This window comes from Tiliqua scincoides, chromosome 1 (assembly GCF_035046505.1).
Source record: "Tiliqua scincoides isolate rTilSci1 chromosome 1, rTilSci1.hap2, whole genome shotgun sequence".
Lineage (NCBI taxonomy): Eukaryota > Metazoa > Chordata > Lepidosauria > Squamata > Scincidae > Tiliqua > Tiliqua scincoides.
In genome coordinates this window covers 18,203,152-18,231,132 of record NC_089821.1, presented here as the reverse complement: position 1 = coordinate 18,231,132, position 27,981 = coordinate 18,203,152, and the positions used below count along the sequence as shown (strand labels likewise).

Sequence of the window (27,981 nt, the reverse complement as noted above, 5' to 3'; positions counted from 1 at the left end):
GCATGCAAAGCATGTGTTCTTCCACGGAGTCTTAAAAGCTCCAAAGCTCCACATGAGGCAGTACCATTCCATTGTATCCTCCTTCACAACAATGATACTATCTAGTTTTGTAAAAGAAAAGCCTACAAATCTGCTATTTGAGCAACCATGGGCACAGTAATAATTGGGAAATAGTACAGAATCCCCTCTGATTAATCTCTTAGGTCAAACCTCATGGTTCTCCTTGGGATGCCTTACCTGGAGCCTTCCTCTTGATTTCCTGTCTACACACCTTCATACCTTTTTACCTGCACTCTTCTGCCTGTAGATTTTTTTTAAAAAATTCTCTTAATGGTAGCAAGAACTAATTGCAGCTCAGACTGATAATTCCTAAAACCTGGCACACTTTCCCATTCGTAGCCTCCTTTTGATATTAGCACATCCATGATCAGCAGTACTTTTTCTGTCCTTTATTGCCAATTCAGAACAGCAAAGGGCTGGTTGGGTGGGGCTGTCAAGTCCTTGCCAGGCAGCTCTCTTGGCATGAGTGCGGTAGAGAACGGAGGCACTTTTGTCTGCCTACATGGTTGTGTTCAAAAGTCTTTCAGAAACTCCTCCATCTACAACCATGTGTGAATACAGGAGAGAAAGTCCCACTTGTGCTGTAAACCTTTCACCTCCAAAGCACTTTATAGAGTTACTGTACTACCAACTGCTGGAGCCTGAGCTTGCTGTGACTTTCCATTTCATTGCATTCTCCATCCTGCTGAAGCTTCCATGTGCTGCCAAATGGAAGCCAGCTTGATCAAACCTCTTTTGTACCATCCATATGTCCTGAACTATTAGAGCAGAGTTTCTCCAGTCCAGTGATTCCTTACATGTGCAGAAGCAGTAGTGTAAATCAGAGGGTGACACCGTGGTAAGTGGTGGTACATCAGGCACCACAACATGCTGTGTTGCACAATGCATGTTGCCATCACTGCCCAGAATGGCTCCAATGGTGTGGGGGAGGGCCTGCTTACGTACCACACTGCCTCCCCGCTGGCTTTGCTACTGTGCAGAAGCTCTGGTACATACTGGAGTTTCGGAGCAAAAGCTACACTGAATTGCAGGGACAGCCCCTTATGTGCAGTGGGGATGTGCACATGGAGCTATTCCTGGCACTCAAGTGAGGGGGAAAACCCCTTGTTCATGGGGAAATACTGTATGCATATTTTGGGCTCATGTAGAGCCCAAAAGGGGCCATGGGATTGAATGCATCAGATCAATTCAGTTGAAACCAAATGCAGCTCTTCAGTATTTGCTTACAGCAAAGGTTACCAGAGTTGTATTAGGGACTTTACAGGTCCATATTTGACACACTGGCTTCTATTGTGAATAACATGTAGAAGTGTTGGGTTTTCTCTTACACCAGGCATTGACTGAGGAGATTTTAATGGCATTAAAACCCATTTTTGCCTGGCCCACAGGTGTGCATATTTGGTCCCTGTTGCATATATGCAACACTGGGCAAAAATATTAAGGCTATAGTCGTGTTCTCACTTACCTCAGAGTGAGTCGCAGTGGAGAGTAGACACACACTGGATTGCACTATAAATCTAGCTGGAATGAGAAACTGCTGACTACATTATGATAGGTCATTTTCAATATATTTGGCTTTGTTGTTATTTAGCAGGCTAGTGTTAAGCATTTGGTGGATTGACATGCATACTGGTGGGGCATGTTCAGCTTAGCGCAGTGGTTCCCAAACTGTGAGCTGTAGCTCCCCAGGGAGCTGTGGAAACTAGGGGAGCCTTAGAATCCTCTTAAAAAATCCACCCCCCCCCCCCATAAAATGTATAGGATTGTAGCCCTAATGGGTAGCCGTGGCCAACGGCCCAGTAGGTCAAGGGAGCTGCCAGTCAAAAAAGTTTGGAAACCCCTTTCTTAGTGGGCTGTAGGGTCAGCAGGCTATTTTAAACCATATCATAGTGATGCTTCATGGTTCATCTAGGGTTCTGAGTGATGGCTATAAGCATCCTTTTCTGCTGCCAGTCTTAGGGTCTTGCTGTAGGATGAAAAGCATCACAATTTATTTGTACTTTTAATGTAGTGCTAGTCTGGATCCAGAGCAGGATTCCACACAATAGATGGTGGCGTAGCCTTGTTGCATTGGGGGTTATGATCAAGTGGCATTATCAGTGTTTATTTTTTATTTTTTTTCTAATATGGGGCTTTGCATTGTGGTGAGGCGCACATCCTTGAAGTGTGTGTGTTTATTTCCAAAGGAAAGGGTATAACCAGAGTGTTTCGGTGAGTAAGATAGTTTTACATATTAAGTCTTAATGAACACAATAGGCTTACTTCTGAGTAAGATAAATAACACCATTTTCAAACATCTCTGTTCATAACACTATAGGAGAGTTCCTTCAGGAGGTATAGGTTTGCTCAGATTAACTCATTTCATTTTGATTTCAAAATGTGGAAGGCTGTATGACTAAAGCTGGTGCAAATGTGTGGCAAGGGTTACTTGGTTTCTAAAAAGGTACACAATGCTCAGTTTTATTTATTTCCACATTTGTGTGCCACCCTTTCTCAAAGGAGCTCACAGTGGTGTGCATGGTCCTTCCCTCCTTTTGTCCTCATAACAATCCCATGAGGTCGATGAGTCTGACAGATAGTGACTGGCCCAAGGTCACCCAGGAAGTTTCATGGCTGAGCAAGGATTTGAACCTGAATCTTTCAGGTCTGTCCAACACCCGAACCACTAAAAATAAAGCAGCCTTTGAAATCAAGGCATCCTAGAGGATGCATCAGCGGAAACTGACACAGACAGGCTCCAAGGCTTGGCCCTGCTGGGAAGATGGAAACGTGGGGCAGTGGATGGCAGTGTTAACTGGTTGGCCCACAGTTGTGAGTGTGACAACTGCCTGTCTTTTTGAAAGCTGACGAGAAAAATATAAATAAGCTTTGGAGCAGAAGAGTGAAGTGTGCCACTCATTTTAATCCTAAAGAAAGACTATGGCTGCAGTCTGGCACACGTTTATCTGGGAGAAAGTTCCATTGAATCAGTTGAACTTAGAACTGAGTAGACATGCAAAGAATTTGCTTGGAAGTGTCTGTTATCAAAACATTGGGAAACACTGAACTACAGTACTTATACAGTGGGTCCACTTCATCCACTGACTCAGAACCTGTGGATTTGACCCACTGCTGGTTCTGAATTAGTGTCTGGAGGACCCACAGAGGACCGCCCAGACATGATACAAAAACCAGAAGCACCTTCCAGAAGGAGGTTGTGCATGACCACCATGCACCTCGGAATACAGGTCAGACAACGGATTTCATGATCTGTGATTTTCTGCATCTGTGGGGGTTCTGGGAACAGAACCCTCGCGGATGCCGAGGACGCACCTGTGTTGTACTTTGAAATCTATGGTAACATAACATGGTTTCACTCTCCTAATGTAGCACTCATTGATCTTATCTTTTGTTTCCTACCTATTTATTTATTTAAAAGATTATCCCATCATTCCCACCAAATAAACAGAGCTGTCAAAGCAGCGACTAGTCTTAGCCTATGTTAGTTAAGTGTACTTGGATGGATTATACATGTGCTTCACTATGGGGTTTTGTTGCTAAGGGCCAACAACTGTTTAAAATAGGGGTCACCAAACCCCGGCCCAGGGATCCTCTGAGAGCCTCTGGCCCAGTTGACCAAACACAACTGGAGTTGTGCTTCTGGGGTGGGGAAATGGGGGCCATTTAAGTGTGTGCTTTATTTCTTGGGCTGTGTTGGTGCTTGGAGAAATCCTGGCCATTTGAGCCCATTCATTTCCATCTCTAATGTATTTATTTAAATTTCATTATTTCATTTTTTTTTCCAGCCCTCGACACTGTAGCAGATATTTGATGCGGCCCTTTGGCCAAAAAGTATCGACACCCCTGGTTTAAAATCCGCATGCATCATCTAAAATGAACTAGCATATTGCAAAGGACATTTTATTTTTGGAGAGGGCTGCTGTGTGTGACTTTTAGGGAAGTGACGGCAATATTTGCAGCCAATTGTGCACTCAAAAAACCTGCTTGTTGTGAGGCAAGGAGTAGGCAGCAGTAGGGATTATACCAACGAGAAACAACATAGATATAGTAAACATAGGAACCCATATATTCTCATCCACTTTTCCACAGCTAAGCTAACTGGAATGAGCGCTTCCCTTATCAAAAGCATTTTTTCTTTAAATCGCCGTGCCCAGTTGTTCGCTGCAATAGGCTGGTTTGTTCTCTCGCAGCAACTACCTCCTTTTTTTGTTTGTTTTTGCATGTTTGTTGAAAATTGCATAAACCAGCCCCTGTATATCTGTATGTGTTCGGTTATAACTACGAACAAAAGAAAAGAAAAATGTTGGCATTCTATGCAGCAAATGGAATTTATTCTGTTCTCAGTGATTCTTTAGGAGATACACAGAGATCATTCTTGTAAAAAGTGATTGTTTTGCAGAATCTTTACCTTACACTGGACTCATCCAGACAAGTAACTTCCTTGATGATCAAGAGCCAATCACCAACAATATGTCAAATAGAATAGGTTAAGGAGAGTACTTCAATGATCCTTGTGAGAACCCTGTAAAGTAAGCATTATTACTATTCCCATTTTGCAGATGGAACTGTCTTCTCAGCCAGTCAAGGCTAAGAAGATAGCGTCTTTCATAAGACTATCTCATGAGCGTGTGACTCAGATGAGTTTTGAACTGAGAATGTCAGAGCTCTCATGCTCTGAATACTTCCTAACATAGGACACCAGAACGCTTTCAGCAGAATTACATACATTCTGTGACTGTGATCCAGTTCTGATCACCTATGCATCTTTAGTGGCTCCCGTTGAGGATGTCACATCAGAGGTACATCTAGCAAATTCAGTAGGGCTTGGATGACCGTCACACAGTTTTAGCTGTACCTCCAGATATTTAATCATATCAGCATCAGCAGGTCATAGGAAAGTCTGTTCTGCATGCCAGCCTTCCTTTCTGAAGTGGTGTGTTGGAATATGCATTAGGGAGTATAGGCCATTTGGACATGCAAATATGGCAGCACACGGAAGCCCACAACCGAAAAACTGTATTGACAAGGCACTAGACCAAAACCTCCACGTTGCATATTTATGAATACAAGCAGGTTCCTGTAGCAAAGAGGAATTTAAGGGTTCACATTTCTCTCTTCCTCTATTTTCTGATATCATGTGTTAAGCAATTTGAAGACAGTTTGGAAAAAAAGTTCAACAACACAGACTGTCATACTTCTCAAAATAGGGATACTATCACTTCTGAAGTATTTTATGTACAGAGATAGAGGTTTCTTTTCTAGTCATGTCGGTGCTAACCCAGAAATATAAAGCCCATTCCAAGACATTCTCTGGCCAGCCATGTAAACTCAGGGGCTTACTTTGCCAGTGGCATAGCTAGAGGGGGTACAAAGCACTAAGTTTTGAAGGCGCCTGAACACACCATGCAAGCAGCCCCTCCCCCTCCCCTTTGGGGCAATTTTTGGCAGTGGGAGCAAAATGGAGCCTCTGTTTTGCTCCCACTGCCCGAAATGGCTCCAAAGGGGAGGGGGGGGCTGTTTGCTCAGCATGTTCAGGCACCTGCAAAACTTAGTGCTTTGCGCTCCCTCTAGCTACACCACTGTACTTTGCCACTAGGATTCTGAACATTTTAGCGGTCATACAAAACTGTTACAGAAGTGACCAAAGGAAGCCCAGTTCCAAGGAATCTCCATACCATGAAGCATCTGGGTTCTGTCTTGTGTTTATGAATTATGTTGATAATGGCAACAGTAGGTCTTTTGCCCCATTTTATGCCCTTCTTTTCAGGTTTTGGCCTGAAATATGTGTTTCTGCCTCTACTTACTCTTGACAATATGCTAATGCCCAGAGCTTGATTAGTCCGTAGCTGCAGATCTCTGGAGATAATGTTTTATCTCCTTCTGCTTCTTACCCCTTTGTTTAAGAGCCAAGTTTTAGATCTGCATAGGCCTGCAGATCACATTAACTGTAGATTCTTAAGTATTCTGTATCCTGAAAGAGTGGAATATTAGTGGTAGAAAGAAGGAAAGGGAGTTGGCACCCCCTATTGTCTCATCCCTTCCAATATAGCATCAGTGAACAGGATAGTTCAAGATCACTTATGAAGTGCAGCATTAGAACCATACCCCAAAGGACAAACATCAAGGTAATTTCTCCATATATCTTCCTAACTTCTTGAGCAATACTGCCCTCCCCCCAGACACACACTTTCTTTTTTTACTCAGAAACATGGACAACATTTCAGCTGCTTTATTTAATTTTCTGGGCTCTTTATTAAAAAATATCTGTGTGGATTTAATAATGCCACAAAATGCATTCATAAAACAGTCTCACTAGTTCCAAACCCAGATGAACTGGAAAAGGGCCAGGACCTTGTGGTGGTGGCTTTTCCCCCCTCCGGTCATTATAAGTCCCACATTCAACAACATGTCACTCTTGCCAGTAAAATTCTGTCTTCTTGCATGTTGATTAGGATTTGGCTCATGCAAAACAAGTTGGGCCACATTTCTCTGGAAAATGTTAGCACATCCATTGTATTAATGAGTTTCTTACCATACTGGAAATCTACCTTATGAATAGCTAAACATAGGTAAATAGGAGCATAAATAGGAAGCTACCTTGTCCAAAGTCAGATCTTTGGTCCATCAAGCTCCACAATATCAACACTGAGTGGCAGCAGGTAGAATTTTTTCCTCTCCTACCTGGACATGTCAAGGACTGAACCTGGGGTCTTCAGCATGCAAAGCAGGTGTGCTTCCACCCACCCTAACAAAACCTTCAGCAGACAATTTCAATAAAAAGGTCAAGTGCTGATTAAAACAGAAGGTATATCTTCTGTTATCTGTGTGATCTGTTATCTCACAGCTTGGGGTACATAGAAAGGTAGAGTAAAATTTTTCTTTTTTTTGTAAACTTTTAGGCAGTAAAACCCATTTATCCAACCTCCTCCCACATATAAATCTTTATTTATTAGAAACACAGACTCTGCCTTTCGATATTAAGTATTCAGGGCATTACATCTAGGAGGAAAAACCCATATTGAAAACAGAAGAGCAGTTTAAAAATAATATGTAGCAGCAGCAAAGAGAAGTCAGATAATTAAGGCTACAATCCTACGTATGCTTTCTGGAAATAAGCAATGAACACAGTGGGACTTCTGAGTAAACATGCAGAGGATTGTGTTGTAAAAGTTTTTAGTAACTACAGAAGATCTTCATCTAGCACCCGAAGGACTTTAAATATGCTGCAAGATGCACCTTCCTGGCAGGGCCAGCCCAAGGCCATCTGGCACCTGAGGCAGAGTGACAAATACTGCCTGCCTTTAACCCAGCCTCTTCTCCCACTCTTTGGTTTGGAAAAAGGAAGAAGAGGACAGAGCAGAAGAAGTGTTGAGGAGAGGAGAGTGGCAGGCTAGACTGAGCATCCTCTTCATTTTCCAGTCTAGGAAGTGGGATATGGATAGAGGAACAGGGGCGCACATGGGTGGACAGAAGTGGATGGCCTTTGCACCGATCTGCTCCCTGAAGCAACCACTTAAGTTGGCCTCATGGATGGTCTGGTCCTGTTTCCTAGGAAGAACATTTAGAAACAGAGTGACATAAGTATGAAAAATCCTTTCCTCTGCCTATCCTCTGTGGAGTCGGTGAACTGGAGAAGGGTTTTATATAGCATATATAGATGATGATATATAGCCTATTTCAGACATGCTTGATATCCCCCGTACATTCTCCATACAGATGCAGTGTATTTCTAATCAGTTTTATATTGCACTCAGTGGTTTTCAAACTTCAGGAAACACTTTCCACATTGATTGGCCATCAGAGAACTCCTAAGGATCTGTTGCAGGACCCTTGCATAGCACAGGGGATACTGGAGCACATTCTGATCCATTCACATGCCACTCACACAGTGTATTAGCCAGGCCTAGTAGGCCTTATGTAGTAGTGGATGCTTGCCTACTATAGCAGAGCCTGAAAATATGCACTGAAGGAAAGGTTCTGTTTAAGAATGCGTACTCCAGGGCAGATCTTCTCATTGAGGAACTCTCCCACTTAAGTCTTTTAAAATTTTGTGTTAAGTGTTGTCTTGAGTTCAATATGGTAATTAAAAAAATAAATAAGTTTTTTTTAAAAAAGAAAGGAACTCTCAGTTCCTCCTAAGACTGTTTCAAAAACAGCAGGGTCACACTTCGTGTCTCACATGTTCCCTGTTAAGAGCATAGTGTAATAAAAAAGGAGTAGGTCGGGCTCCAAAGACACTGAACCTGATCCCGTTCTCATTATGAGCAACTTGTGGTCCCAAATAGAGATTTGCATCCTTAGCCAAATTAACTGACTCGCCCACCTAGTTCACTGGGGCTCTGATGAGAATATCAGCAGTGGTACATGGCCGAGAGCCTACTTCCTCATGCAATTTTGTTTCAACTGGGGTTTCTTTTATTTTGGTTCTTCCATAGGCATCTGCCTCCTGCTAATTGAGAGATTAGGCTACATCCTAAAAGAAACATAGACACAATGAGTTAAAAAAAATTGACAGACACAAAACGCAGCATTACAGACCTTCTGGAAGTGTTTGTGTGACTTTGAACGAGACCTGCAGACCACGTTTTAAGAAGAGGAAGCAGAATACTTTCCAATGGGAAGAGCGACCACAATATTATATGACCAAACCCTTCCTGTTGCTTTGCCATTGCAGACAGCAGTTGCCTTATGTTTAAAATGGTTAATCTTTTTTCTAGTTTTCTTTTTGCTAAGACTTTTAAAGCCAAATTTAAGCTGAAGGGATTTTTTGTTCTTTTTTGGTATTTTTTTTTTCCTAACTTTTTTTTTCCCTTCTAAAGCCCGAGAATGAGCAAGGTCGTAGAACTTCTCTAGAAAAGTTCACCCGCAGTGTGGTAAGTTCATTTGGTTTCGTTTCTTTATTTTTTTCTCCCCTTCAGCATTTTATTTTATTCTGAAAATATTTTTATTGGTCTTTTTTTAAACAACTCTTCTGTCATATATTTAAATAATCAGTATACAACAAAAAGGGCAGCATTACATGGTCTCCGTTTAGTGTGAGTGCTTTGGTCTGCCATGTCTGCCAGGAGCCGGATTTCTTTCCCTTTCTCCTGCAGGATACGCACATGTAGGATACGCATGGCAGGCCATCGCAGGAAATGGTAGGTCTGTACAAGTCTCCCATACCCCATGCAGCTCTTTGCTTTCCTTGGTCACAGAAGGAAAGTTTACAGCACATCTCTCTTGAATGAGTGAGGGGTGAACATGTGAGGAACACGTTTCCAGTACCAGGAAGGCCCCTGAGTGAGATGACATCAGTAGGCTTGCCCAACTCCACCGTGTAAGAACAGAAGCTCTACTGGATAAGGACCATCTAGTATAGCTTCCTATATTTCACAGTGGCCCACCAGATGCCTCAGGGAGCACACAGGACAACAAGATACCTGCATCCTGGTGCCACTCCCTTGCATCTGGCATTCTAAGGTAGCCCACTTCTGAAATCAGGAGGTTGCACATACCCATCACGGCTTGTAACCTATGATGAACTTTTGTTCCATAATTCTGTCCAATCCCCTTTTAAAGGCATCTAGCCCAGATGCCATCACCATATCTATGTGGCAAGGTGTTCCACAGATTAATTACACGCTGGGTAAAGAAATATTTTCTGTTGTCTGTTCTAACTCTTCCAACTCTGAATTTTAGTTTTATGTCCCCTAATTCTGATGTTGTGCAAGAGGGAAAAGAACATCACTCTATCCACCTCATGCATAATGTCACTATCATTGCTGCCCATTAAATTGCCCTCTCTCTCTAGGCCCAATCCACACCATTGCCCACGAGACAAGAGCGGGGTGAGTAGAAGCTGGTGCTCCTCTTGTCACTTGTCTCTGTCTGTGGCGTTGGAGAGGCTGGTAAAACAGGCAGCAAGGATCAGAGCAGGGCAGCTGGTGCTTTGAGCGTCGGCCTCTCTGCTGGGGTATGGATCTTCACTGGTGCCAACAGTTGCCAATCCCTGGAATCAGCCCTGCAGGGGTCTCCCATTTGATGCAACAACATGGCACAGTAGCTGCATCGGCACTCATGCATGCCATAGTGGGGAGGAGAAAACAATAGGGCTCTATTATACATTGTGGTGGGTTGGATTCAGCTCACTGACATCAAGAAACATATACTCATGGTAACATTTTTGTTGTGGTATTCCCTGCATATGTAAACCAGATATCGATAAGGGGGTGTATCCACTGATCCCATATCCGCGTTCTCATGTATCCGGGTAGAGGCAGCAGGCACCCTGTCCATGGCTTCTGTGGCCTCAGAAAGACTGTTTCAACAGGAAAACCTGATTTTTCATCAAAACCAGAAGTGATGTTTTTATGCCTTTAAAAGGCATAATGAAGGCTGGGGAAGCCAGAGGAGGAGCATCCAGAGGGCGGGGGGACACCCCCAATATCTGCAGTTTCAGGTAACTGCGGGGGGGGGGGTTCAGAACATAACCCCCACCACGGATACCAGGGCATGCCTGTTGATATAGGTAAGGATATACCTGAGAACTGGGTTTTCTGCTGCTAATTGCACTAAGAGGCACAGTTCTCTTAATATTTAGCAATGGAAGAAAGTCCCTGAATAGCGTCTTTCCCCAGTTGTGTGCTGGCATCCCTTTGGGGGCAGGGAACTGACTTTTCATTTGTTTTTCTATGTAGAATACTTTGCGAAATATTTTGTTGCTAAATATTTTCTTGAAAAAAGGTCCCATAGTTTACCTATGCCAATATTGACGTTGATGCACGGCAAATAATTACATAAATCAATACATAAGATTTAAGTTTTCATTGAAATCTTCAGTCTTCTTCCTTGTATCTAATTCTCACAATGTGTTTTATGCTGGTGGGACCTTGGAATCAGAGGAGGTTCTGTGTATGTGCAACCTCCTGATTTTAGAAATGGGCTATGTCAGATGCAAGGGAGGGCACCAGGATGAGGTCTCTTAATATCTGGTGTGCTCCCTGGGGCATTTGGTGGGCCGCTGTGAGATACAGGAAGCTGGACTAGATGGGCCTATGGCCTGATCCAGCGGGGCTGCTCTTATGTTATTATGTTCTTACTTCCTGTGGATACTGAACCCATGGATAACAAGATCCGTGGGAATCCCTTAGAGGACCTCTGGATGTAAGTGGAATACCTTCTGGTAGCATTTGGAGGTGAACCAGAGGCTTCTGAAATGCACTTCCGGTTCTATGAAAAACTGGAAATATGTCTCAGAAACCTCTGGGACGCATTCTGAGGCGTGTGGAGGCCACGTGTGACCTCCGCGCACCTCAGAACACCTCCCAGATGCGACCAGCAGACATTTCGGGTGGTGTCCAGGAATTCAGTGAGGCCTTCCAGCTGCGGGTTTAGAACCCTCTGTAAGTCAAATTTGTGGGTTCCGGACACATGGATGAGGAGGGTCTACTGTATACATTTAATGAATCTTTTCCTAATTAATTTCCTCAAGAATGGTTAGCTCTTTTCATCTATTAACAATTCAGGCAGGATTTGAACTGGAGCTTGAAGCTATTGCCACTCTTTTCTTTTCCACACTTCCTCATCCACTACATCCCCCCTCTTCCTTATTAAATTTAGCAAGCATTGGGGGGGGTGGCTATTTGCAGGGAGGGCCACATTTGGTGTGGCAAGTCACCAGAAGCTGCTCCATGTTGGGTCAACCCTACGCAAAGGTGAAGATTTGCATCCATGAGTGAAAAAGTAAACATCAGCCCAGAATGTCTGTAGTCTGCAGGCATAGGCACTGTCTCGATATTATTCTGCTGAGGATTCCTACCCGTATTATGAATCACAAAGAACTTGCAACAACCCCACATCTGTTTTCAGTTTGGACTAAGCATATTATTTCTCAGTTCCCCACTTCCCCGGACAGTAGAAAGTTCCAAGGGCAGCTGCTAAAGGATCCGTTTCCTTGGAACGAAAGAATAGTGGAGATTTATTATGATATTTGTTGTGTGTGTTTATTTACAAATATACACACTGGCCACGGGGGGAAGTAGACAAACATCCAGTTGGACACTGCAAATCTTTCAAACAGCAGCAGCTTCCCCAAAGCAAACAGCATACCCTTGGAGATTCCCCCCCTTCCACTAACAACCTGCAAAAATGCCTCAGCCTCCAGTCTCTGCTGGCTACTTTCCAGCTGCCAAACTCCTCAGTCTTGTCCTAAGCGGGGGAGGGGGGGCAGGGGGGGTTGCAGTCATAACTACTAGCTAGCCAAGAGAAGCTGCTGAAGAAACAACTTGCATTCATTAGCATCCATCGTGGGAATGCTTTTAGCTATCGTCTCAAATACACAGGAGGGGAAAAGACAATTTAATGACTTATAGACCATTACGACTGCACAAAATATACTTTCAATAGTTGCCTTTAAATTAGCATATTTGTTGCAGCTGAACAAATTATTTTGAAAATACCGATCCCGCCAATCATCCCGCCTTTGTGCCCTTTGCTTCCTTGACTGTTGCATTCTTCTTTGTCTCCTCCATTGAAGACAGACAGTCATTGAATGAGGTGACTGCAGGGACCCCTGCAATCTTGTCAGGACGCAGGATGAGTCACTGGCTTACAGCTCACACCCATTAAAGGGACCACCTGGCCGAGATGATTCTTGAACTCTAGCACCAGTGGCAGTGTTAGCGCCCAATGGGAGGCCCCAGTGCAGGGCTTTGTCTCAGAGCTCCCAGCAGTTTCATGCTGGTCTGGATCTTGTATATGCATATCTGTGATGTCAGCAACAAAATCACTGCAGCCAATGGGATGAAATGGTGGTGGGGCCAAACAAACCCAAGGACAGCAAAGGAAAACAAACCCGACACTAAGAAGGACAGGATCCAAAAAAAGTACATAGGTTTGCAACTGCTTTTCACTCCTCTCAGGTTAGCTCAACTTGTAATACATTCAACACACATACACCTGCCACAGGGTAGAATTGTTTCCCTTACCCAGTGGATGGCTTCACTTCTGGTATTGCTCCTCCTTTAACTCTTTTATTCATCTCATGTTCCCTTTTTGCCTTCCGTCAATGGTTGATCTACACAGTACTGTGTTCCAGGATTCTTTTTTAAGGCCTTTGTTTCTTTCATGCAATAAAGCCACTGAGAATGCAATTAGAAGGGAAAGACTGATGTGGGAGGGGACAGCTTCTTAACCCACACTTACACATATACATACACACACCCCCATTAGAGGCTTAGGACCAAATTAGACGTGTGGGAAAACCACAGGTTAGTTTCACACATTTGCCCCATTCATTTGTAAAGAGGGGGTGGTACTTTTCGTACCAAAGTTGCATGCAGGAGGAATGGGGCAAAATTTGCCCCCACCTGACCTCACCATCCTGTTGCATTCAGTCAACTTTTCCCTAGGCCAACCCCAATATCAGACGTGAACCTGGTGGCAGTGGTTTCACTAGGGTTTGCATCACCCAATGCAGGAGGCCAGCGTGTCACCCCTATGATGGACCTCCTCCAACACAGTGGGTGGGGAAACATCCCGGTGGTCGGTGTGATGATGCACTATTGCCCCACCCCCACTGGTCTTTTGCATGTAACTTTTGATAGAATAGACATATTTCAGTGTGGGTTGTTTCATTACATTCTGCATGAAGCTCCACTTTGATTTAAGTATAACATGCTGGTATTATTTAAAGATGCCAAGATTTAAAAATTTTTGACCAGTAGCGGTGTCACCCATCCCCCATGCACATGCGTCACCAGGTGTGGCCTGCACCCCCCCCAGTGGTGCCACTGCCTGGTGGGGTGAAAACTGCTGAAGGCAGCCAAGCACAGTACAGTACAGTGGGAGAAAGTGCCAAATTCAAAACCAGTAGTTCAAGCAATAATGTTTTTGAATCTAGCAGGTGATCTGAGTAGAATCTTGGATTCACTTCTTGGAATTTAATTCCCCAAACTGGTGAAAATAGGGCATGTGTGTTCAAAAATTATCCTCAAATTTTCCTCTTTTTTCCCTTCTGAATTGAATGGTGTCAGTTGACATTTGGTAGTTGACATGAATTGGTATTGAGTGTTTGGTAGTATTTGACAGCCAACGCACAATTTATTTTGTGTTTTATAATATTAACTAGTTGACATATAACTGTACAGTGTTTAAAATCTGGCTGTCCTTGATAGTTTACATGGTATGGTATATTTGTAAGATACTATACCATGTTAAGAGCTGACAGCATGTGGCATTTAATATTGAATGTCTGCCAATATCACCACAGTCACAATATAGTAACAAAGTGTACAGCTCTCAAATTTTGAGTTAAAATTTCACATTCGGGTATCACAATTGAATTTTTTACTTCCAAATTTCACATGTAAAATTTGAATGGAGAAATTGACATATTTCAGTTCTACTGTAGGATTCTCTTGGCTTGGACAAGTGAGCCTTTTGGTATCATGTATTTTTCTTTCACTAATTCAGATACCTTCCACATATCCCATTGTCTTTATGTATGCCAGCAAAGAGGCAGAGGTTCATATTGCCTTACAATCCATGATGGACAAACTCTCCTCGGCTCAATTTGAAATTGGGCTTTGCAAACAAATCCATTCTGCAATAAACTGAAATCTGAGAACAACTCAGTTATTTCAAGCCCATTTCCAAAATTTAATATCGCTGGGAGCAGAGAGGGGTCTAAACCGGCGGCATAGCTACGGGGGTGGTGGTGGTAGGGCGGAAAGTGCTGCAGTGGGGCCCCCCACCCACTATCAGAGCAATTGTGAGTATCAACAGCAATGTACATGCTCTGGTGATGAGTGGGCAGGGCTGCATTGTGGCATCTGCAGTAGTTAATATGCTACCTCCCATAGCTACTCCACTGGCCTAAACATCCCTTGTGCATGTCCTGTGGAACAAGCAATGACTGTATTCTGCTGTGGCCCACTTACTATTTTTGCCATTGCTGTCAGACAAGGTGAGATATCACTAAAGGCCCCAAGAGAGCCTCCATTCCTCCCTCCCAAGCATCTGGAACAAGTAGATATTTTAGGGCACCAGAGTCCTTAGCATGGATATGAGGTGTCATGAAAATCTACATGCCTCTAGCAAAACAAAACCAGCAGAAATTGACCCTTTAAATTTTTATGTTGTGTGATGCTTTACATGATTGTCTGTGTGCCTGTGGGGGAGTGGGGCATCATGTGGTATTTACTGGTTCATTTTAGAGAGAACGGAACAAGGCTGAGGAATAACACACAGCTGTGCAGGGCTGTCCCAAGACAACCCCTTGGTCATCTTGGCATGAGGTGACTTGGCATAATTTGACTTGCCAATGCTGCCCTCCCCTTGCCTTGTGATGTGCCTGCCTCTGCTCCTCAATAGATTGGAAAAGGAAGATGGGGTGAAGTGGGAGGGAGAAGAGAGGAGAGTGGTGCGCTAGTGCTCTAGCTCCCCCCTTTTCCAGTACTTTGGGAGAAGGAGAAGCAGTGGTGGGCAGGCCAAGGTGGATACCTCCTGCCAATCTGCTGTCTGAGTGAACTGGCATAGCTAGATCATTTGATACCCAGGGCCCATAAATTTTGTTAATATAATATAATATAATATAATATAATATAATATAATATAATATACAACAAAATTAATTAATTAATCTGAACTTCAAGCTCAGGCAGGAGCCCATGTCTACCTGCCCAGCAAACCTTAGCCACAGAGGCTAAAGTTAATAATAATAATACAGGTATTTCTATACTGCCTTTCTTGGTCCTCAGATTTCTCCTTAGACTTTATTCAAGGCGGTTTACATAGGCAGGCAATTTTTAAATCCTCGTAGGGATTTTTACAATTTGAAAGAAGGTTTCTATCTTTCAAGAAACTACAACATTCAGATGTTTCTTTCTTGGTCTGGTCGCACATTCTGGCCTCCATCCTCCCACGCTCAGAGCAGATGGAATAGCTCGGCTCAGCTTGTCAGCTGCTTTAAGGTCGCACGTTGCCGGTGGCCTCGAACTGGCGACCTTTGGATGTTATCTTCAGGCAAATGGAGGCTCAACCCTCTAGACCAGACCTCCTGACCTCCTAAAGTTCAAAGTCTGCCCACCTGGGCTCTGGAATTAAGAGTGCTCATGCCCCCCAAACACAAACACCGAATCCATCCCTGACTCAGTGACTTACTGCCCCTGCATCTGGAGGTTCAATGTAACTGTCATAGTTAATGACCACTGTTAGACTGAGGTCCACCATGAATGCTTAGAATCCACTTTAAAAGCCAGTGACCAATAACACCCAACATTCCCACCAGTGGCATCACTAGAGTTGGTGTCACTAGGTCTGGTAACTCATGGTGTCACCCCCATTTATTTAACTATAGAACAGTACAGGTTACCAAACCAATCAGTAACCAACAAAAACACAGTGGCCAATTTGATGACACTCACACAACTGAATAGGAGTTTGACTGTTAGTTCTGATACATGGAAAAGGGAGCTGATTCATGATAGCATATTATTGATTTCATGCTGTGTCATCATAACACCTTGTTAGTTCTCATAACACTCAGGCTCATTGGTCAGTTTTGAGTTAAGAAAATCCACTTTTTGTGACATAAGGCAATTGTGTTTCCTTTTCTGGTTATTTGGTTATAGCTTTTGATAGAACACAGATATTCCAGTGTGGTTTGTTTCATTGCATTCTGCTGTAAATTACACATCTAATGGTATATAACATGATTGTATTATTTCTACAAATCATGATTTTAGCGATTTTGGTCACTAGTGGTATCACCCCCCCCCCCCCGGGTGTCACCTTACTGGTTCCATGCTGTGTCATAACAACATCTCATTGGTTCTTTGAACAATCAGTCTCATTGCAGTCCGTTTTGCATTAAGGAAATTTACTTTTTTGTTACATAACACAGTTGCATTTTTATTTTCTGGTTTTTTGGCCATAACTTTTGATAGAATTGAGATATCTCACTCTGGTTTTTTCATTGCATTCTGCTGTAAATTACACATCAAATGGTATATAACATGATGGTATTATTCCTACAAACCACAATTTTAGCAATTTTGGTCACTAGAGTTGTCACCCCCTGCAGCTTGCACCTGGGGACTGCAGCCCCCCTGTTTTGACACTACTGCTGAGGCAGTTGCCTCAGTCGGCCTCATACATGAGCTGATCCTACAGCTGTAAACTATACTTACTTACACATATTTAGATAAACGCTAGCATTCAGAAGTTTAGGAACAGGCCTGGGGCTTAACTAGGTGTTACGAGAGAGCTAGAGAGAGGGGGGGGCACTGTTCCCTGTATCTTTGTGAGTAGAGAGATCACTGCTCCCTACACACAAAGAGACAGGGAGCAATGGCCTCTGTGTGTGTGCGTGTCCCTTTGTAATTTCTAGGTTAAAACAATGTATGTTGCATCATCACCATTCCTCTTCCCCCTATGGTCAACAGTCAATGTTGTGCATGGACCAGAGCAGCAGTTATGAGACATCCTGCATTGTCAGTACCTAGATATCATCCGAAGAAAAATGTGCAAAAGGTGATACGAAATAGTTGTAATTCGTTGTCCTTTAACATCTGATTAAGTCCTTTGGGTGGCTCTGTACAGGGGGTTACACTGCATGGAGTCCAGAGGTTTTGGCATATATGGTGCTTCTGATCAGGTATACTAGTTCATGTGCAAGATTCCTATTTAAATGTGATTGTTACTTGAGTGGCAAACAGAAACACTTATCAGGTCCTTCTCAAGTCATAAAGCATTCCTTTTTTGCACATTTTCTGTGCTGTAGGGAACACTAAATACACCCCAAAAGTGTCAAGAATGTACAGTAGCCTCCCCCCCATATCTGCTGAGGAACACGATCCAAAACCTATCATGGATGTCCAAAACCGTAGATAGTAGTGAACCCTATATGCAGTTTTGCAGATGAGGGACTTTAAGATACAGAGGCATTCTGCCTGAGTGACGGGGGGCTCACTGCTTCTGTGTTTACAGCAGCCAAAGCATCTCAGGGTCGGAGGGAGCCATTGGGTGAGGCTCTGTGTTATACTTCTAAGAAGGGAGGGAGGGACTTCCTGTAATATGTAAAAAATATTTTCTGTAGATAACTGAAATTGTGGGTACAGGACTCATGAATACAGGGGGGTTGTTAGTATAATCAAAGTTGTTGTGTTCAGGGGCTTATAAACTTATATTTGTAAGTTTAAGTATCTCATTGGAAGTAATTACTTCACATTAATGCTTGTATGCATGGCAGGATGACACACACTACAAAAAGATTGCTCTCTTAAAAAGATACATTCCGTGGCAAGAGTAGTTAAGTACTGCTGAAAACGAAGGCCTGGGCAAGCTGGCACTGATGCTGTGCAACCTCTAGGTTTTGCTGGAATAAAAGTGGGTTCCCCCAAAGCAAGCTGGTATCTGTATAGCCGGGCTCTGACACTGCAGCTAGTTGAACATGCAGAACTCACTGAAATTGCATTCAAGACATATGCTTTTGTTTTAAACCATATTATATAAGGCTTTATTTTTATGTTGTCCATTGCTTGTTATGTGTATTTTAATTTAAATCTGTATTGATGTCTTTTTATGTTAATTTATCTGTGCAGATATTATGTTCTCTTGCTGTTACTTTTCTTTATCGTTACTTTTAAGGGGAAATAACACAATGGAGCATTTCACTTTGTTTCTTTTCTTAACAAATGTAATTTATGTTGCTCTTATTAATTTATGTTACTTTTCTTATGTCTGCATATGTGTTTTTTTCCTGGTAAATTCTAATAAAAAATCATTTCTAAAAGGGAATAGTCCTTAAGTCTACATTATAGAAACCATACATTAAAAACACATGGAGAGTTGTGTGGCGGAGGGGGGTGGGAATCTTTACCGGTTCACTAACAAGTGGGCACATATGTGCAGCTTGCTGTAGGACTTGTGTCAATGCAGATTCTAAGAGGTTTGGTAAACCATGTGGAGCCTGAATTCAGGAATACCATCACATTACCAGCTTGCACCCCACCCCATGCAGCACTTTTCCTGGTGAAGATTATACTCTTCTGGGACAATGAGTCTTTCTGGGTAGCTAAGGAATCAAATATTAAAGGCTAAATGTGAATAGGGTTAGTCATATGGTAAAAATGTAACAGGATAGATGAAGAACTGAACAAACCCCTCTTTTTGGTTGTGGACTTTGATCTTCTGAAACGCAGGAGTTACTGTGTGAGGTGAATGCAATTGCTGTGCAGTGCTCTGTCTTAGCAAACATCAGGATCCTCCTAGGTCAAAGGGCGAAATCCATAGGCGCCCTTGGGCTGACACAGGTCCCTTGCACTGGCCCAGGAGTGTCGCAAACACGCTGTAAGGCATGTATGCACCTCCTTGAAAGGAGGCCGGGCCAGCGCTCCGAGAAGCACCGGCCTGCAGCGGCTGATGCAAGCCTCCATGCCAGTTTCCTCTCTTGGACTTGCATCGGCCCAGGTGGGCCGACGCAACCAGAAAAGGTAGGCAGGGGAGGAAGCGGGAGGGAGACGTTCCTGGACGGGAGGTGGGTGGGCAGTGGGCAGCCCCATGGGCAGGTGGGCGGTGAGCAGGAAGCGGGTGTGGGATCCGGCAGTTATGCCAGTTCCCAACCCCGTTCCCAGAGAGAACGGAGCAGCTTCAAGCTGCTCTGCTCTCCTCGGACTTGTGCCACCTCAAGAGGTGGTGCAAGTCTGAGGAGACCCATAGGGGCCAGCAGCCCTTACCCAGAGGTAAAGGGAAATGTTTCCCCTTACCTCTGGCTGAGCTGCCTATGGCCACTATCCTGCGCTGAATACAGCGCAAGCCTCCTGGCTTGCCTGTTCCAGTGCAGGATAGGATTGCGCCCAAAGTGATCTAGATTGTGAGCCCTTTTGGTTCAGGAGCCATCAGTTATCTGATTTTTCTCTGTAAACCGCTTTGTGAACTTTGAGTTGAAAAGCGGTATAATCATCATCATCATCATTGTTCCAGCCTGCAGCAACTTTTGGGGGGGGGGGGGGGTCAGAGCATTTGCTAATGTTTGACTTTTTTACTCATTATATATGATTTCTCAGTTTAAGCAAGGCATTATTTCTTTGTAATTGTCACATTTTTCTTTTGTTCTGAATTATATCATGCCAACTACAAACAAAGATCCAAGTAAAACTTATTCATTTATTTATTCATTTATAAAACTGATTTTTTCCGGCCTGCAAAAATGTGCAAAATATACCACATGGCCCTTATATTGAAAAGTTTGGAGGCTCCTGAGGTAGAAGAAGAAAAAAACAAGAATGTGTGTGTGACAATTAGCAGTGCAGAGGAGAAAACTATCCGTCCTAACTGACCAGTAGCTAGAAAGGTTCCATGTTCAGAAGCCATAGTTTTAAAATTATTTTCCAATGCACCCTACAAAACATTGCTCCTGGCATCAGAGTAGTTCAGGTGTTTGAGACAACTGCTGGCAAATGTGTCCTGAAGCTGGCAAACGTGAATGGGCTCTTTCCTCAGCTCCATTTTGTGATAACAGAGGCTTGGGAAGTTGCCTGGCAGCTTGGGACTGAACAGCCGGTGTCCTTTCCTGCCAGCTCCCAACTGACCTTTCAGTAAACTGAAGCAGGCTTAGCATTTTAGTGGAACTAGGCTTAGCCTCCATTCATTTTTGTTCACCTTGTTTGTTTTACATCATGATTCAGTATCATGCTTTTTTTTTCAGCAACACTTAGGAGCTTATAGTGGTGCATGGTGGCACATGTAGCTCAGGGATGTGCAATGCGTGGGGATGCAGAGCCTCCCCACTGGACTCCTTCAAAAAGTGATATCACTTTGTGGGGCATGCAAGCACATGCAACTCATGCGCATAGTGCATGGGTTGTGTGTACTTGTGCACCTCACATGGTGGCAGCGCTTTTCAAAGGACTCCAGCAGAGAGGCTCTGCTTCCGCACCCACTGCATGTCCCTAGTGTAGCTTCATCCATTGCAAGGCGACTCTCAGCTTCTCATCAAGGATAAGACTGCAAGAAGTGGCTCTCATTAGTTATCAAGCACCAGGAAGGTCTAGCAGGTACTAAGGAGGGGGAGTGCACAACCCACACCAAATAATACAGGTATTTATATACTGCCTTTCTAGGTCCTCAGATTTCTCCTCAGACTTTATTCAAGGCGGTTTACATAGGCAGGCTAATTTAAATCCCTGTAGGGATTTTTACAATTGAAAGAAGGCTCTATCTTTCAAGAGCTACAACAATTCAGATGTAGCTTCTGAATTGTTTCGTTCTGATCTGGCCTCCATCATGGCCTCCATCCTGCCACACTCAGAGCAGATGGAATAACTCGGTTCAGCTTGTCAGCTACTTCAAGGTCACACGGTGCTGGTGGCCTCGAACTGGCGACCTTCGCATGTTATCTTCAGCAAATGGAGGCTCAACCTTCTAGACCAGACCTTAAAGTCCTGTTTTGACTCACAGGGGGACTGAGGCTTTCCAAGAACCATGTAATAGTTTACTGAAAGCTTCCTGCATTGCACCTCTAGTCATGTGGGGCGGCAGGCAATCATCTGCTATTCAGATACAAAGGGAAGTTAGAAGGGTGGCAGTACTGGACTAACCATATGGTCTTCTTGGCTATTAGCAACTGATTCCCTTTACTACAGTTAGATTCTAAATGTTATGGGATGTGGTTCATGCTATACCTTTGGCCTTCTACTTTTTAGTTTAGCTTTGCTGCACTGTTAAGGCCACTTGGAACATCTGTTTCTTAGAAGCCAATTAATAAACTAGCATGTATCCGTTTCAGTTTCTACATCTTATGTGAATACCCATTCCTTGGAGTATCTGGAGGACTTAGATATACTACAAATGCAGTTACAGGTGCCAGACAAATAAGCTTTTGATTTAGTCATGTGGATCTGTTGAAAGAAGTTGTTAATCTTGTCCTACCTTTGACTTTCTGTAGGATCCCAGAAAGGTCAAGTAATACAGGAACTGCAGTATTATCAAGGTTAGAGAGAAGTTATGGGAGCGTGTAGGAAAATGATTGCTTGTTGGACAGCGGAGGGGGAGAGGAGACATCAGGGAGGGAGCTACATGACAAGGTTATTTGTTTTCCCAAATCCATTAAAACATACAACTGCCTGTAGATTTTTGGACATATGGAAATTAGAGGTAGAACCAGAGTGGCCAAAGAAAAATCAGACATCACTCTGTTGTTTGTGGGAACGAAGCATAGAGTCACAGGCAGTTTTCAACCTCATGGTTGTTTGGTTGGCAACAGTTGAATCTGTTTTGGATGCAAGGAGTTCAGGGTGAGGGGCCCTGGTCTAGCCTCCAAGCATCAGCACTCTGGTTGGCACAGATGGTCTGTCGACAACTAGCAAAATATCAAAACCCGGTTGGCAAGAGGAGCGAATGATCAGAAAGGAAATAAGAAAGGGACGCTCTGGGTCAGTCTACAGAGATGAATTGTAGAATTATCTGTTGCAGTTCAGGGTGAACATCTGTTCACTCTCCTATTCTGAGAAGATTTGTTGCCTTGGGTGTGCACACATGCACACTATATTGTCTGCATGCAAGACTGGTTGAATTTCAGTTCCAGTCTTCCATTTCAAGACTGAGGAATTTCAGTTTTTCTAAAGAGCTGTAATCGGCACTGTGCCATCTGAACAGCAGCTCTAGAAAGAATGTCTGGAGGTAATGCTGGACAATAACCTGTGGAAACAGGTAGGTAGGTGCTCACCACAGAATTATATGACAATAGAAACATAATTTTGTATCAGCCATATAATTCCAAACACCAAATGTCAGTTATCTGTGAATGCTGTGGGTAGTTGCACCTTTCCTTGAATAACTGTCAGTTCAGAGAAGCGGAAAGTACTTGGTGTGGTTTTAGCTCTGACGTTTAAAAAGTCTGGCTCTTCAGAGCCATCTATACTGGTCTGAATTCCTTAAAGGAAAGGTGGGATATAAATGGGGAAAAACCAGAGCCTGATGATTCAAAGACAGACTGAAAAAGAGAGAAACTTACAGCCTGATCCTATGCATGACTACTCAGAAGTAAGTCCCATTAAGGTCAATGGAACGTACTCCCAGGAAAGTGTGGATAGGATTGGAATGTCAGGTATTTACAGGAGGACTATCCACTGTAAAGGGAGGAAAGAATTACTTCACTGGGGTGGCTGCTACTTCCCATTCCCCCAAAAACCCACAAAGAAAAAAAAAAACCTCTGCCATTTACCCCAGTTCTTCATGCATGATCCTTTTCAACAAAACAGGAAGTGTGGGTAATGCTGGTACCTCCCAAAGTGTCCCACACATTCTGTTTCACCTAAAGGAACTGCAGTGAATAAGTGAGGTAAATGGCTGCTGCTTCTTTTCAGTTGTTCCCTTTAAATTTAAAGGGACCATGCAAGAAAGGTGAGTGGGGGAACATGGTGAGTGGGTCAGGAAACTGATGGTTGCAGCTCCATTCATGGTGGGCTGGAGGGAGGCAGCAGCAGGCTTGGGGTGAAGCACATTGCAAGTGTGCCTCTCCCCTTGACATAAGCCACATTGATCACATGCTGGATGGGCCAGTCCTGCTAATAAATAGGCGGAAAGGAGTGCATCTGCCCTGCTTAGGCCTGATTCAGTGTTGTCTTCAAAAATGCTGTTTGGAAGACAACACTGGCTTGGATGTTTGTGAAAGTTCACCACACAGTTGCCATTTTGGTCCAGATGGTACCAAAGGACAACCAGGTTGTTCTGTGTGTTTGGAGCAAGCTGAGAACAACAAATACAGCAGGACTCTTCAAAGCTGCAAATACAGGCAAGCCAGATTGAGAGAGAGGCTTCTTTTGTGACCAAACAGGACTCTTCAGCAGGGAAGGTGTGATCTAAGATAAACACTACTTGCTGCCTCCCTGGAATGGCAGTGGAAAAGGATTCTGCTCCCCAGCCACAAGGTTTCTGAGTCTTGTATCCTTCACCACAAAGTGGATAATCACCAAATCAGTACTTGAAAGTCTATAGTGGAGCATGATTTGATTGGGGAAAAAATGGGGTGAGGGCAATCAAGATCATGGGGTTTGTGAATTCATTAGGGGTCTCCCCTCCCTGCAATATTTGAACACTACAGTGCAGCAAATGCCTGAATAATACCAAAAAAAAAACCCTGCAGAGGGGAGGGCCCTGGGATCAGATCAAAGCTCCTTGCCTTTGCTTGTCATTACAACCTTTTATTTTCCTGCCTTCCACCTTAGGTCATTGCATACATTCTATTTAAAAATAAACCCATACAAAAATCACCAAGCAAGCTGGCCTGTTTTACCAGGTAGCAACAACAACAAGATGTGCTCATATCCTTGGCTTTTTCTTCCCCCCCCCCTTCCCTTTGTTCCTCCAGGGGAAGTCACTGGCAGGCAAGCGCCTCACAGGCTTGATGCAATCCTCTTGACAGCATCACCTCGGCAAGCAGTTGCTGACATCTCCGAAGGACAGCTGCGCTCAACCTCCTCTGCGAAAGAAATATCATTTGGGGGGTGAACGGGTCACTGTGTGTATGTGCGTGAGTGTGTATGAGAGAGAGAGAGAGAGTGTGTGAAAACAAAGGAGAAAGCAGGGAGAAAAAAGAAACCAGGATGGAGAGTCTGGCCCACTGGAGGCTCCTCTTTTCATAGTTTACATCAACACTTTCTTACATGTACAGCTTTGTAATGGCACTGAATTCTGTACAAATAATACTCTGTTTCTAATTTGATTTCAGAGGAGCACAACTTGCTGTAAACAGGATGCCAGTTCAGGCAGAGAAAGAAAGAGCTATACGTGTTATTTAACATAGGGGACCTAAGAGAAATTTAGATTTAAAAAAACAGCTGGTTGCAATCAGTATTCCTAATGCAGGTGCTTTCTCACACTCCTAGCTGCTGCTGCATGTATACAGGCATCAATGTCCATCTTCCACTTATCTAGGTAGTACTCACATATATTCTGCCTATATATGGTTGGTGGTCAGCACTGACTTAAGAGTAACATCCCAGATTTGGCACCCTTTCCTAAACCTGCAGAGTTCCTCGTAGCTGACAGCAGAGCATATCCTAAAAAAGGCTGCCATCCTGGAGTGGAAATGCATGTTAAAGATAAGCAGAGAAGAATCAAGGTCATAGGAGAGAGTACCCCAAATGTCTTTTCTATTCGGCCTGATGCAGTGTTTCTATTGACAGTGCTGCTCATAATCCACTCTTTCCCTGTCTGGGGCCAACAAAACAAACACTGGAAGCTGTTTATGCTTAAAAAAGTAAATGTAATTCAGTTCTACCATGAAATGATAGACTTTTCCTTCACTCTTGCAAATGATTTAAGAAGTGCTTTTAGCTCTTCACTCATCAGTACTGAAAGTGACTTATATCCGTCCAAAAATGTGTTTTCAGGATACTCTGCTGAAATCAAAAGGAAATAAAGATTCTCTTTGCCAACTAAGGTTAGAATCAGGTTCAATAGACTAGATCAGGCATGTCCAACTCGTTTCATACAGAGGGCTGAATATCATTCGTAGTGCCTGCTGACGACTGGACGTCACATCATTAAGCAGAAAGTGACATCATTAAAGTAGATGATGGCCAGAAATAAGTACTTCATTCTCAAATAGAAACTCATTAGCTGCAGATGACAGAAGAGAAAATCTTGTTCATATTATCAAGCTGGGAGAGCCCAATTATAATGGGAGCTGGATAAATTGCTTCCGGGGGCTACATTTGACCCATGGACCTTATGTTTGACACCCCTGTACTAGATGCTATCTGGTTTCAGCAGAGTTGCTTTTCATTTACACATGTGAAAACATTGGCCCTATAGGTTGTCAGGCAATGTTACTACATTGGCAAGTGACCAACCAAGGCCCAAATCCTAACCCACTTTCCAGCACTGGCATAGCTGTGCCAAGGGGACGTGTGCTGCATCCTGTAGTGGGGGGCCCTCATGGAGGACTCCTCAAAGTAAGGGAATGTTTGTTTCCTTACCTAAGAGCTGCATTGCCCTTATGTCGGTGCTGGAAAGTGGGTTAGGATTGTGCCCCAAGTCAAACACAGGTTACTAGCCATGTATTGAGGCCTACCAGATGCTTGGCAACCCCCTTTGTGTTTTGCAGTCCTAGCCCGGCAGAAATATAGGAAGTGTACCAAGCCCCTTGTAGACTTCTTGGCAAGGCTAATGGGCTGTATTTGGCCAGGTGGGTCACAAGCTGTTTTATGCACACATGTAAGAACACCTTATTTGAGAAGATGGTGTCTTATGGGGGGTTGTGTTACTTTGTTGTGTTGTCGCACTTTTATCTCCATTATGTTTGTCTCATGATTTAGTCCAGTTTGAGTTCACCAATTTGATTGAGACATCCCCCGGAGCTTTTAACAGAGAAGGCCAGAATCAACTGTCAGTTTGTGCTGGTAAATCTCAGTGGGGTTATTTGGGATTTAATTGTCTGGCCGTTAATCAAGACTCATCTGGTAGAGAAAAGAAAATGTACATCAGTAAAAATCAGTCTAGAACAGCTTGGAAGCAAATGATTTCTTGTGAAATGTAACAATATTCCAGAACTTCTTTCACAATATGGCAATAAATGAGGATCAGTTGAAACACTGTGTATGTGTGTGTGTGAGAGAGAGAGACAATTCAGCTGGGAGGGGAAACAATGACCCATCTTATTTTTCAAAATGGTCCTCAGCGGTAAGAGCTGAGAAACTGGTATGTCACAATGGGGACCAGAGAGTGGGGGATATGTCTGTGTAGCAGTAATTACAACCAGAAAGCTATTAGAACACAAGTGACCTATACTCAATTACCATACATGTAATCAAATCAAGTTCAGTCATTCCAAAATGTAATTTGAACTTCCTTGGCATCACAAAACTGGTTTGCTTTTGTGTTCAAGTGTCTTGACATATTTCAGACCACAGATATTCATAAAAAATCTCTTCTGCTCCTTTGCAGACAGGTGGAGCTGGTTTTCTGCTTCATGCGGTTTCTCTAACCTGCTATCCTTTTTGAGGAAGACAACCAGCTGCTGCCCACTATGTAGCCTTGCATCACCACTTTTTCTGCTGTACAGAAGCTTCATGTTGGAGATTTTCTGTCAGAAATGGGGCTGTATTTCTTGAACTCTTCTCCCTAAAATGTGGAGGGAAATTTAAAGAGACCCGCCACTCTGCATCAGTCTTTAGAGAATAAGAACAGGGTCTTGTCCTGAGGTGAGGAGTCCAAAATCCTACACAGTAAAAGCAATTCGGGGGGGGGGGGGTTTGGAGGCAGAGTAGATAAAGGAAACATTCAGCTCTGATCCCTACTCAGTGGCAGACTGGAAAAAATAGCAGAAGTGGCGTGGGTGAAAGTGGCCACAGGGGAAGGCTGTGCAAAACCCCAAAGTCTGAAGAGCGACTGCTGCCTACACTCAGTGTAACACTAAAGCACCAATACAACGCATGGGAAACATCAGTATCATTGCATTCTAGAATTATTGAGCCCTATTCTGCACTTCCCAACCCTCTACATGTAGCATATCGAAGCCCTGGACAACTGCTATTATGCAATCAACAGATTTGTTGTGTGGGGAAAGCCATGCTGCCTTAAAAACTGCCAATGTAGCCTCAACTCATTCAGGGCTTTGGCTTTCCTGACCCTATCTCCTGCAGGTGTGTGCTATACTTAGCCACACTGTTTCTTTGTTGCCTGTCTCTTCTTCCACATGGTCTTCTTGCTTCTCAACTTCTCAGAAAGCTCTCAGTGCAACCATGCTAGTTTCCTTCAATGTCTTCCAATTTTCCTTCTCAGGGAAACTTTACAATTATGCCTTTAGCAGCCTCCCTCTCATTAACTGTTTTTCTTTCAGAAGTTCTAGGCATAGGATACAACTTTGTTTTCCTCTGAGCCCATGAAAATCAGCTTTCGGAAATCTTGGGTACACATCTGAGTACTCTTAGCTTT

The 27,981-nt window shown here is 43.5% G+C and overlaps 1 protein-coding gene across 2 annotated transcripts in view; it reads left to right on the top strand.

Moving 5' to 3' along the window:
• RGS6 (regulator of G protein signaling 6) overlaps window positions 1-26,637 on the top strand; it is a 292,282-nt gene extending 265,645 nt beyond the window's left edge. Inside the window, exons 17-18 of one of the 2 annotated variants that reach the window (XM_066631606.1) lie at window positions 8,880-8,933; window positions 24,413-26,637. In XM_066631606.1, coding sequence (XP_066487703.1) covers window positions 8,880-8,933; window positions 24,413-24,463 — 105 coding nt within the window. In that variant the 3' untranslated portion in view covers window positions 24,464-26,637. The remainder of the gene's footprint in view (window positions 1-8,879; window positions 8,934-24,412) is intronic. The other variant, XM_066631615.1, reaches the window with a different exon arrangement.
• The last annotated feature ends 1,344 nt before the right edge of the window (window positions 26,638-27,981 follow it).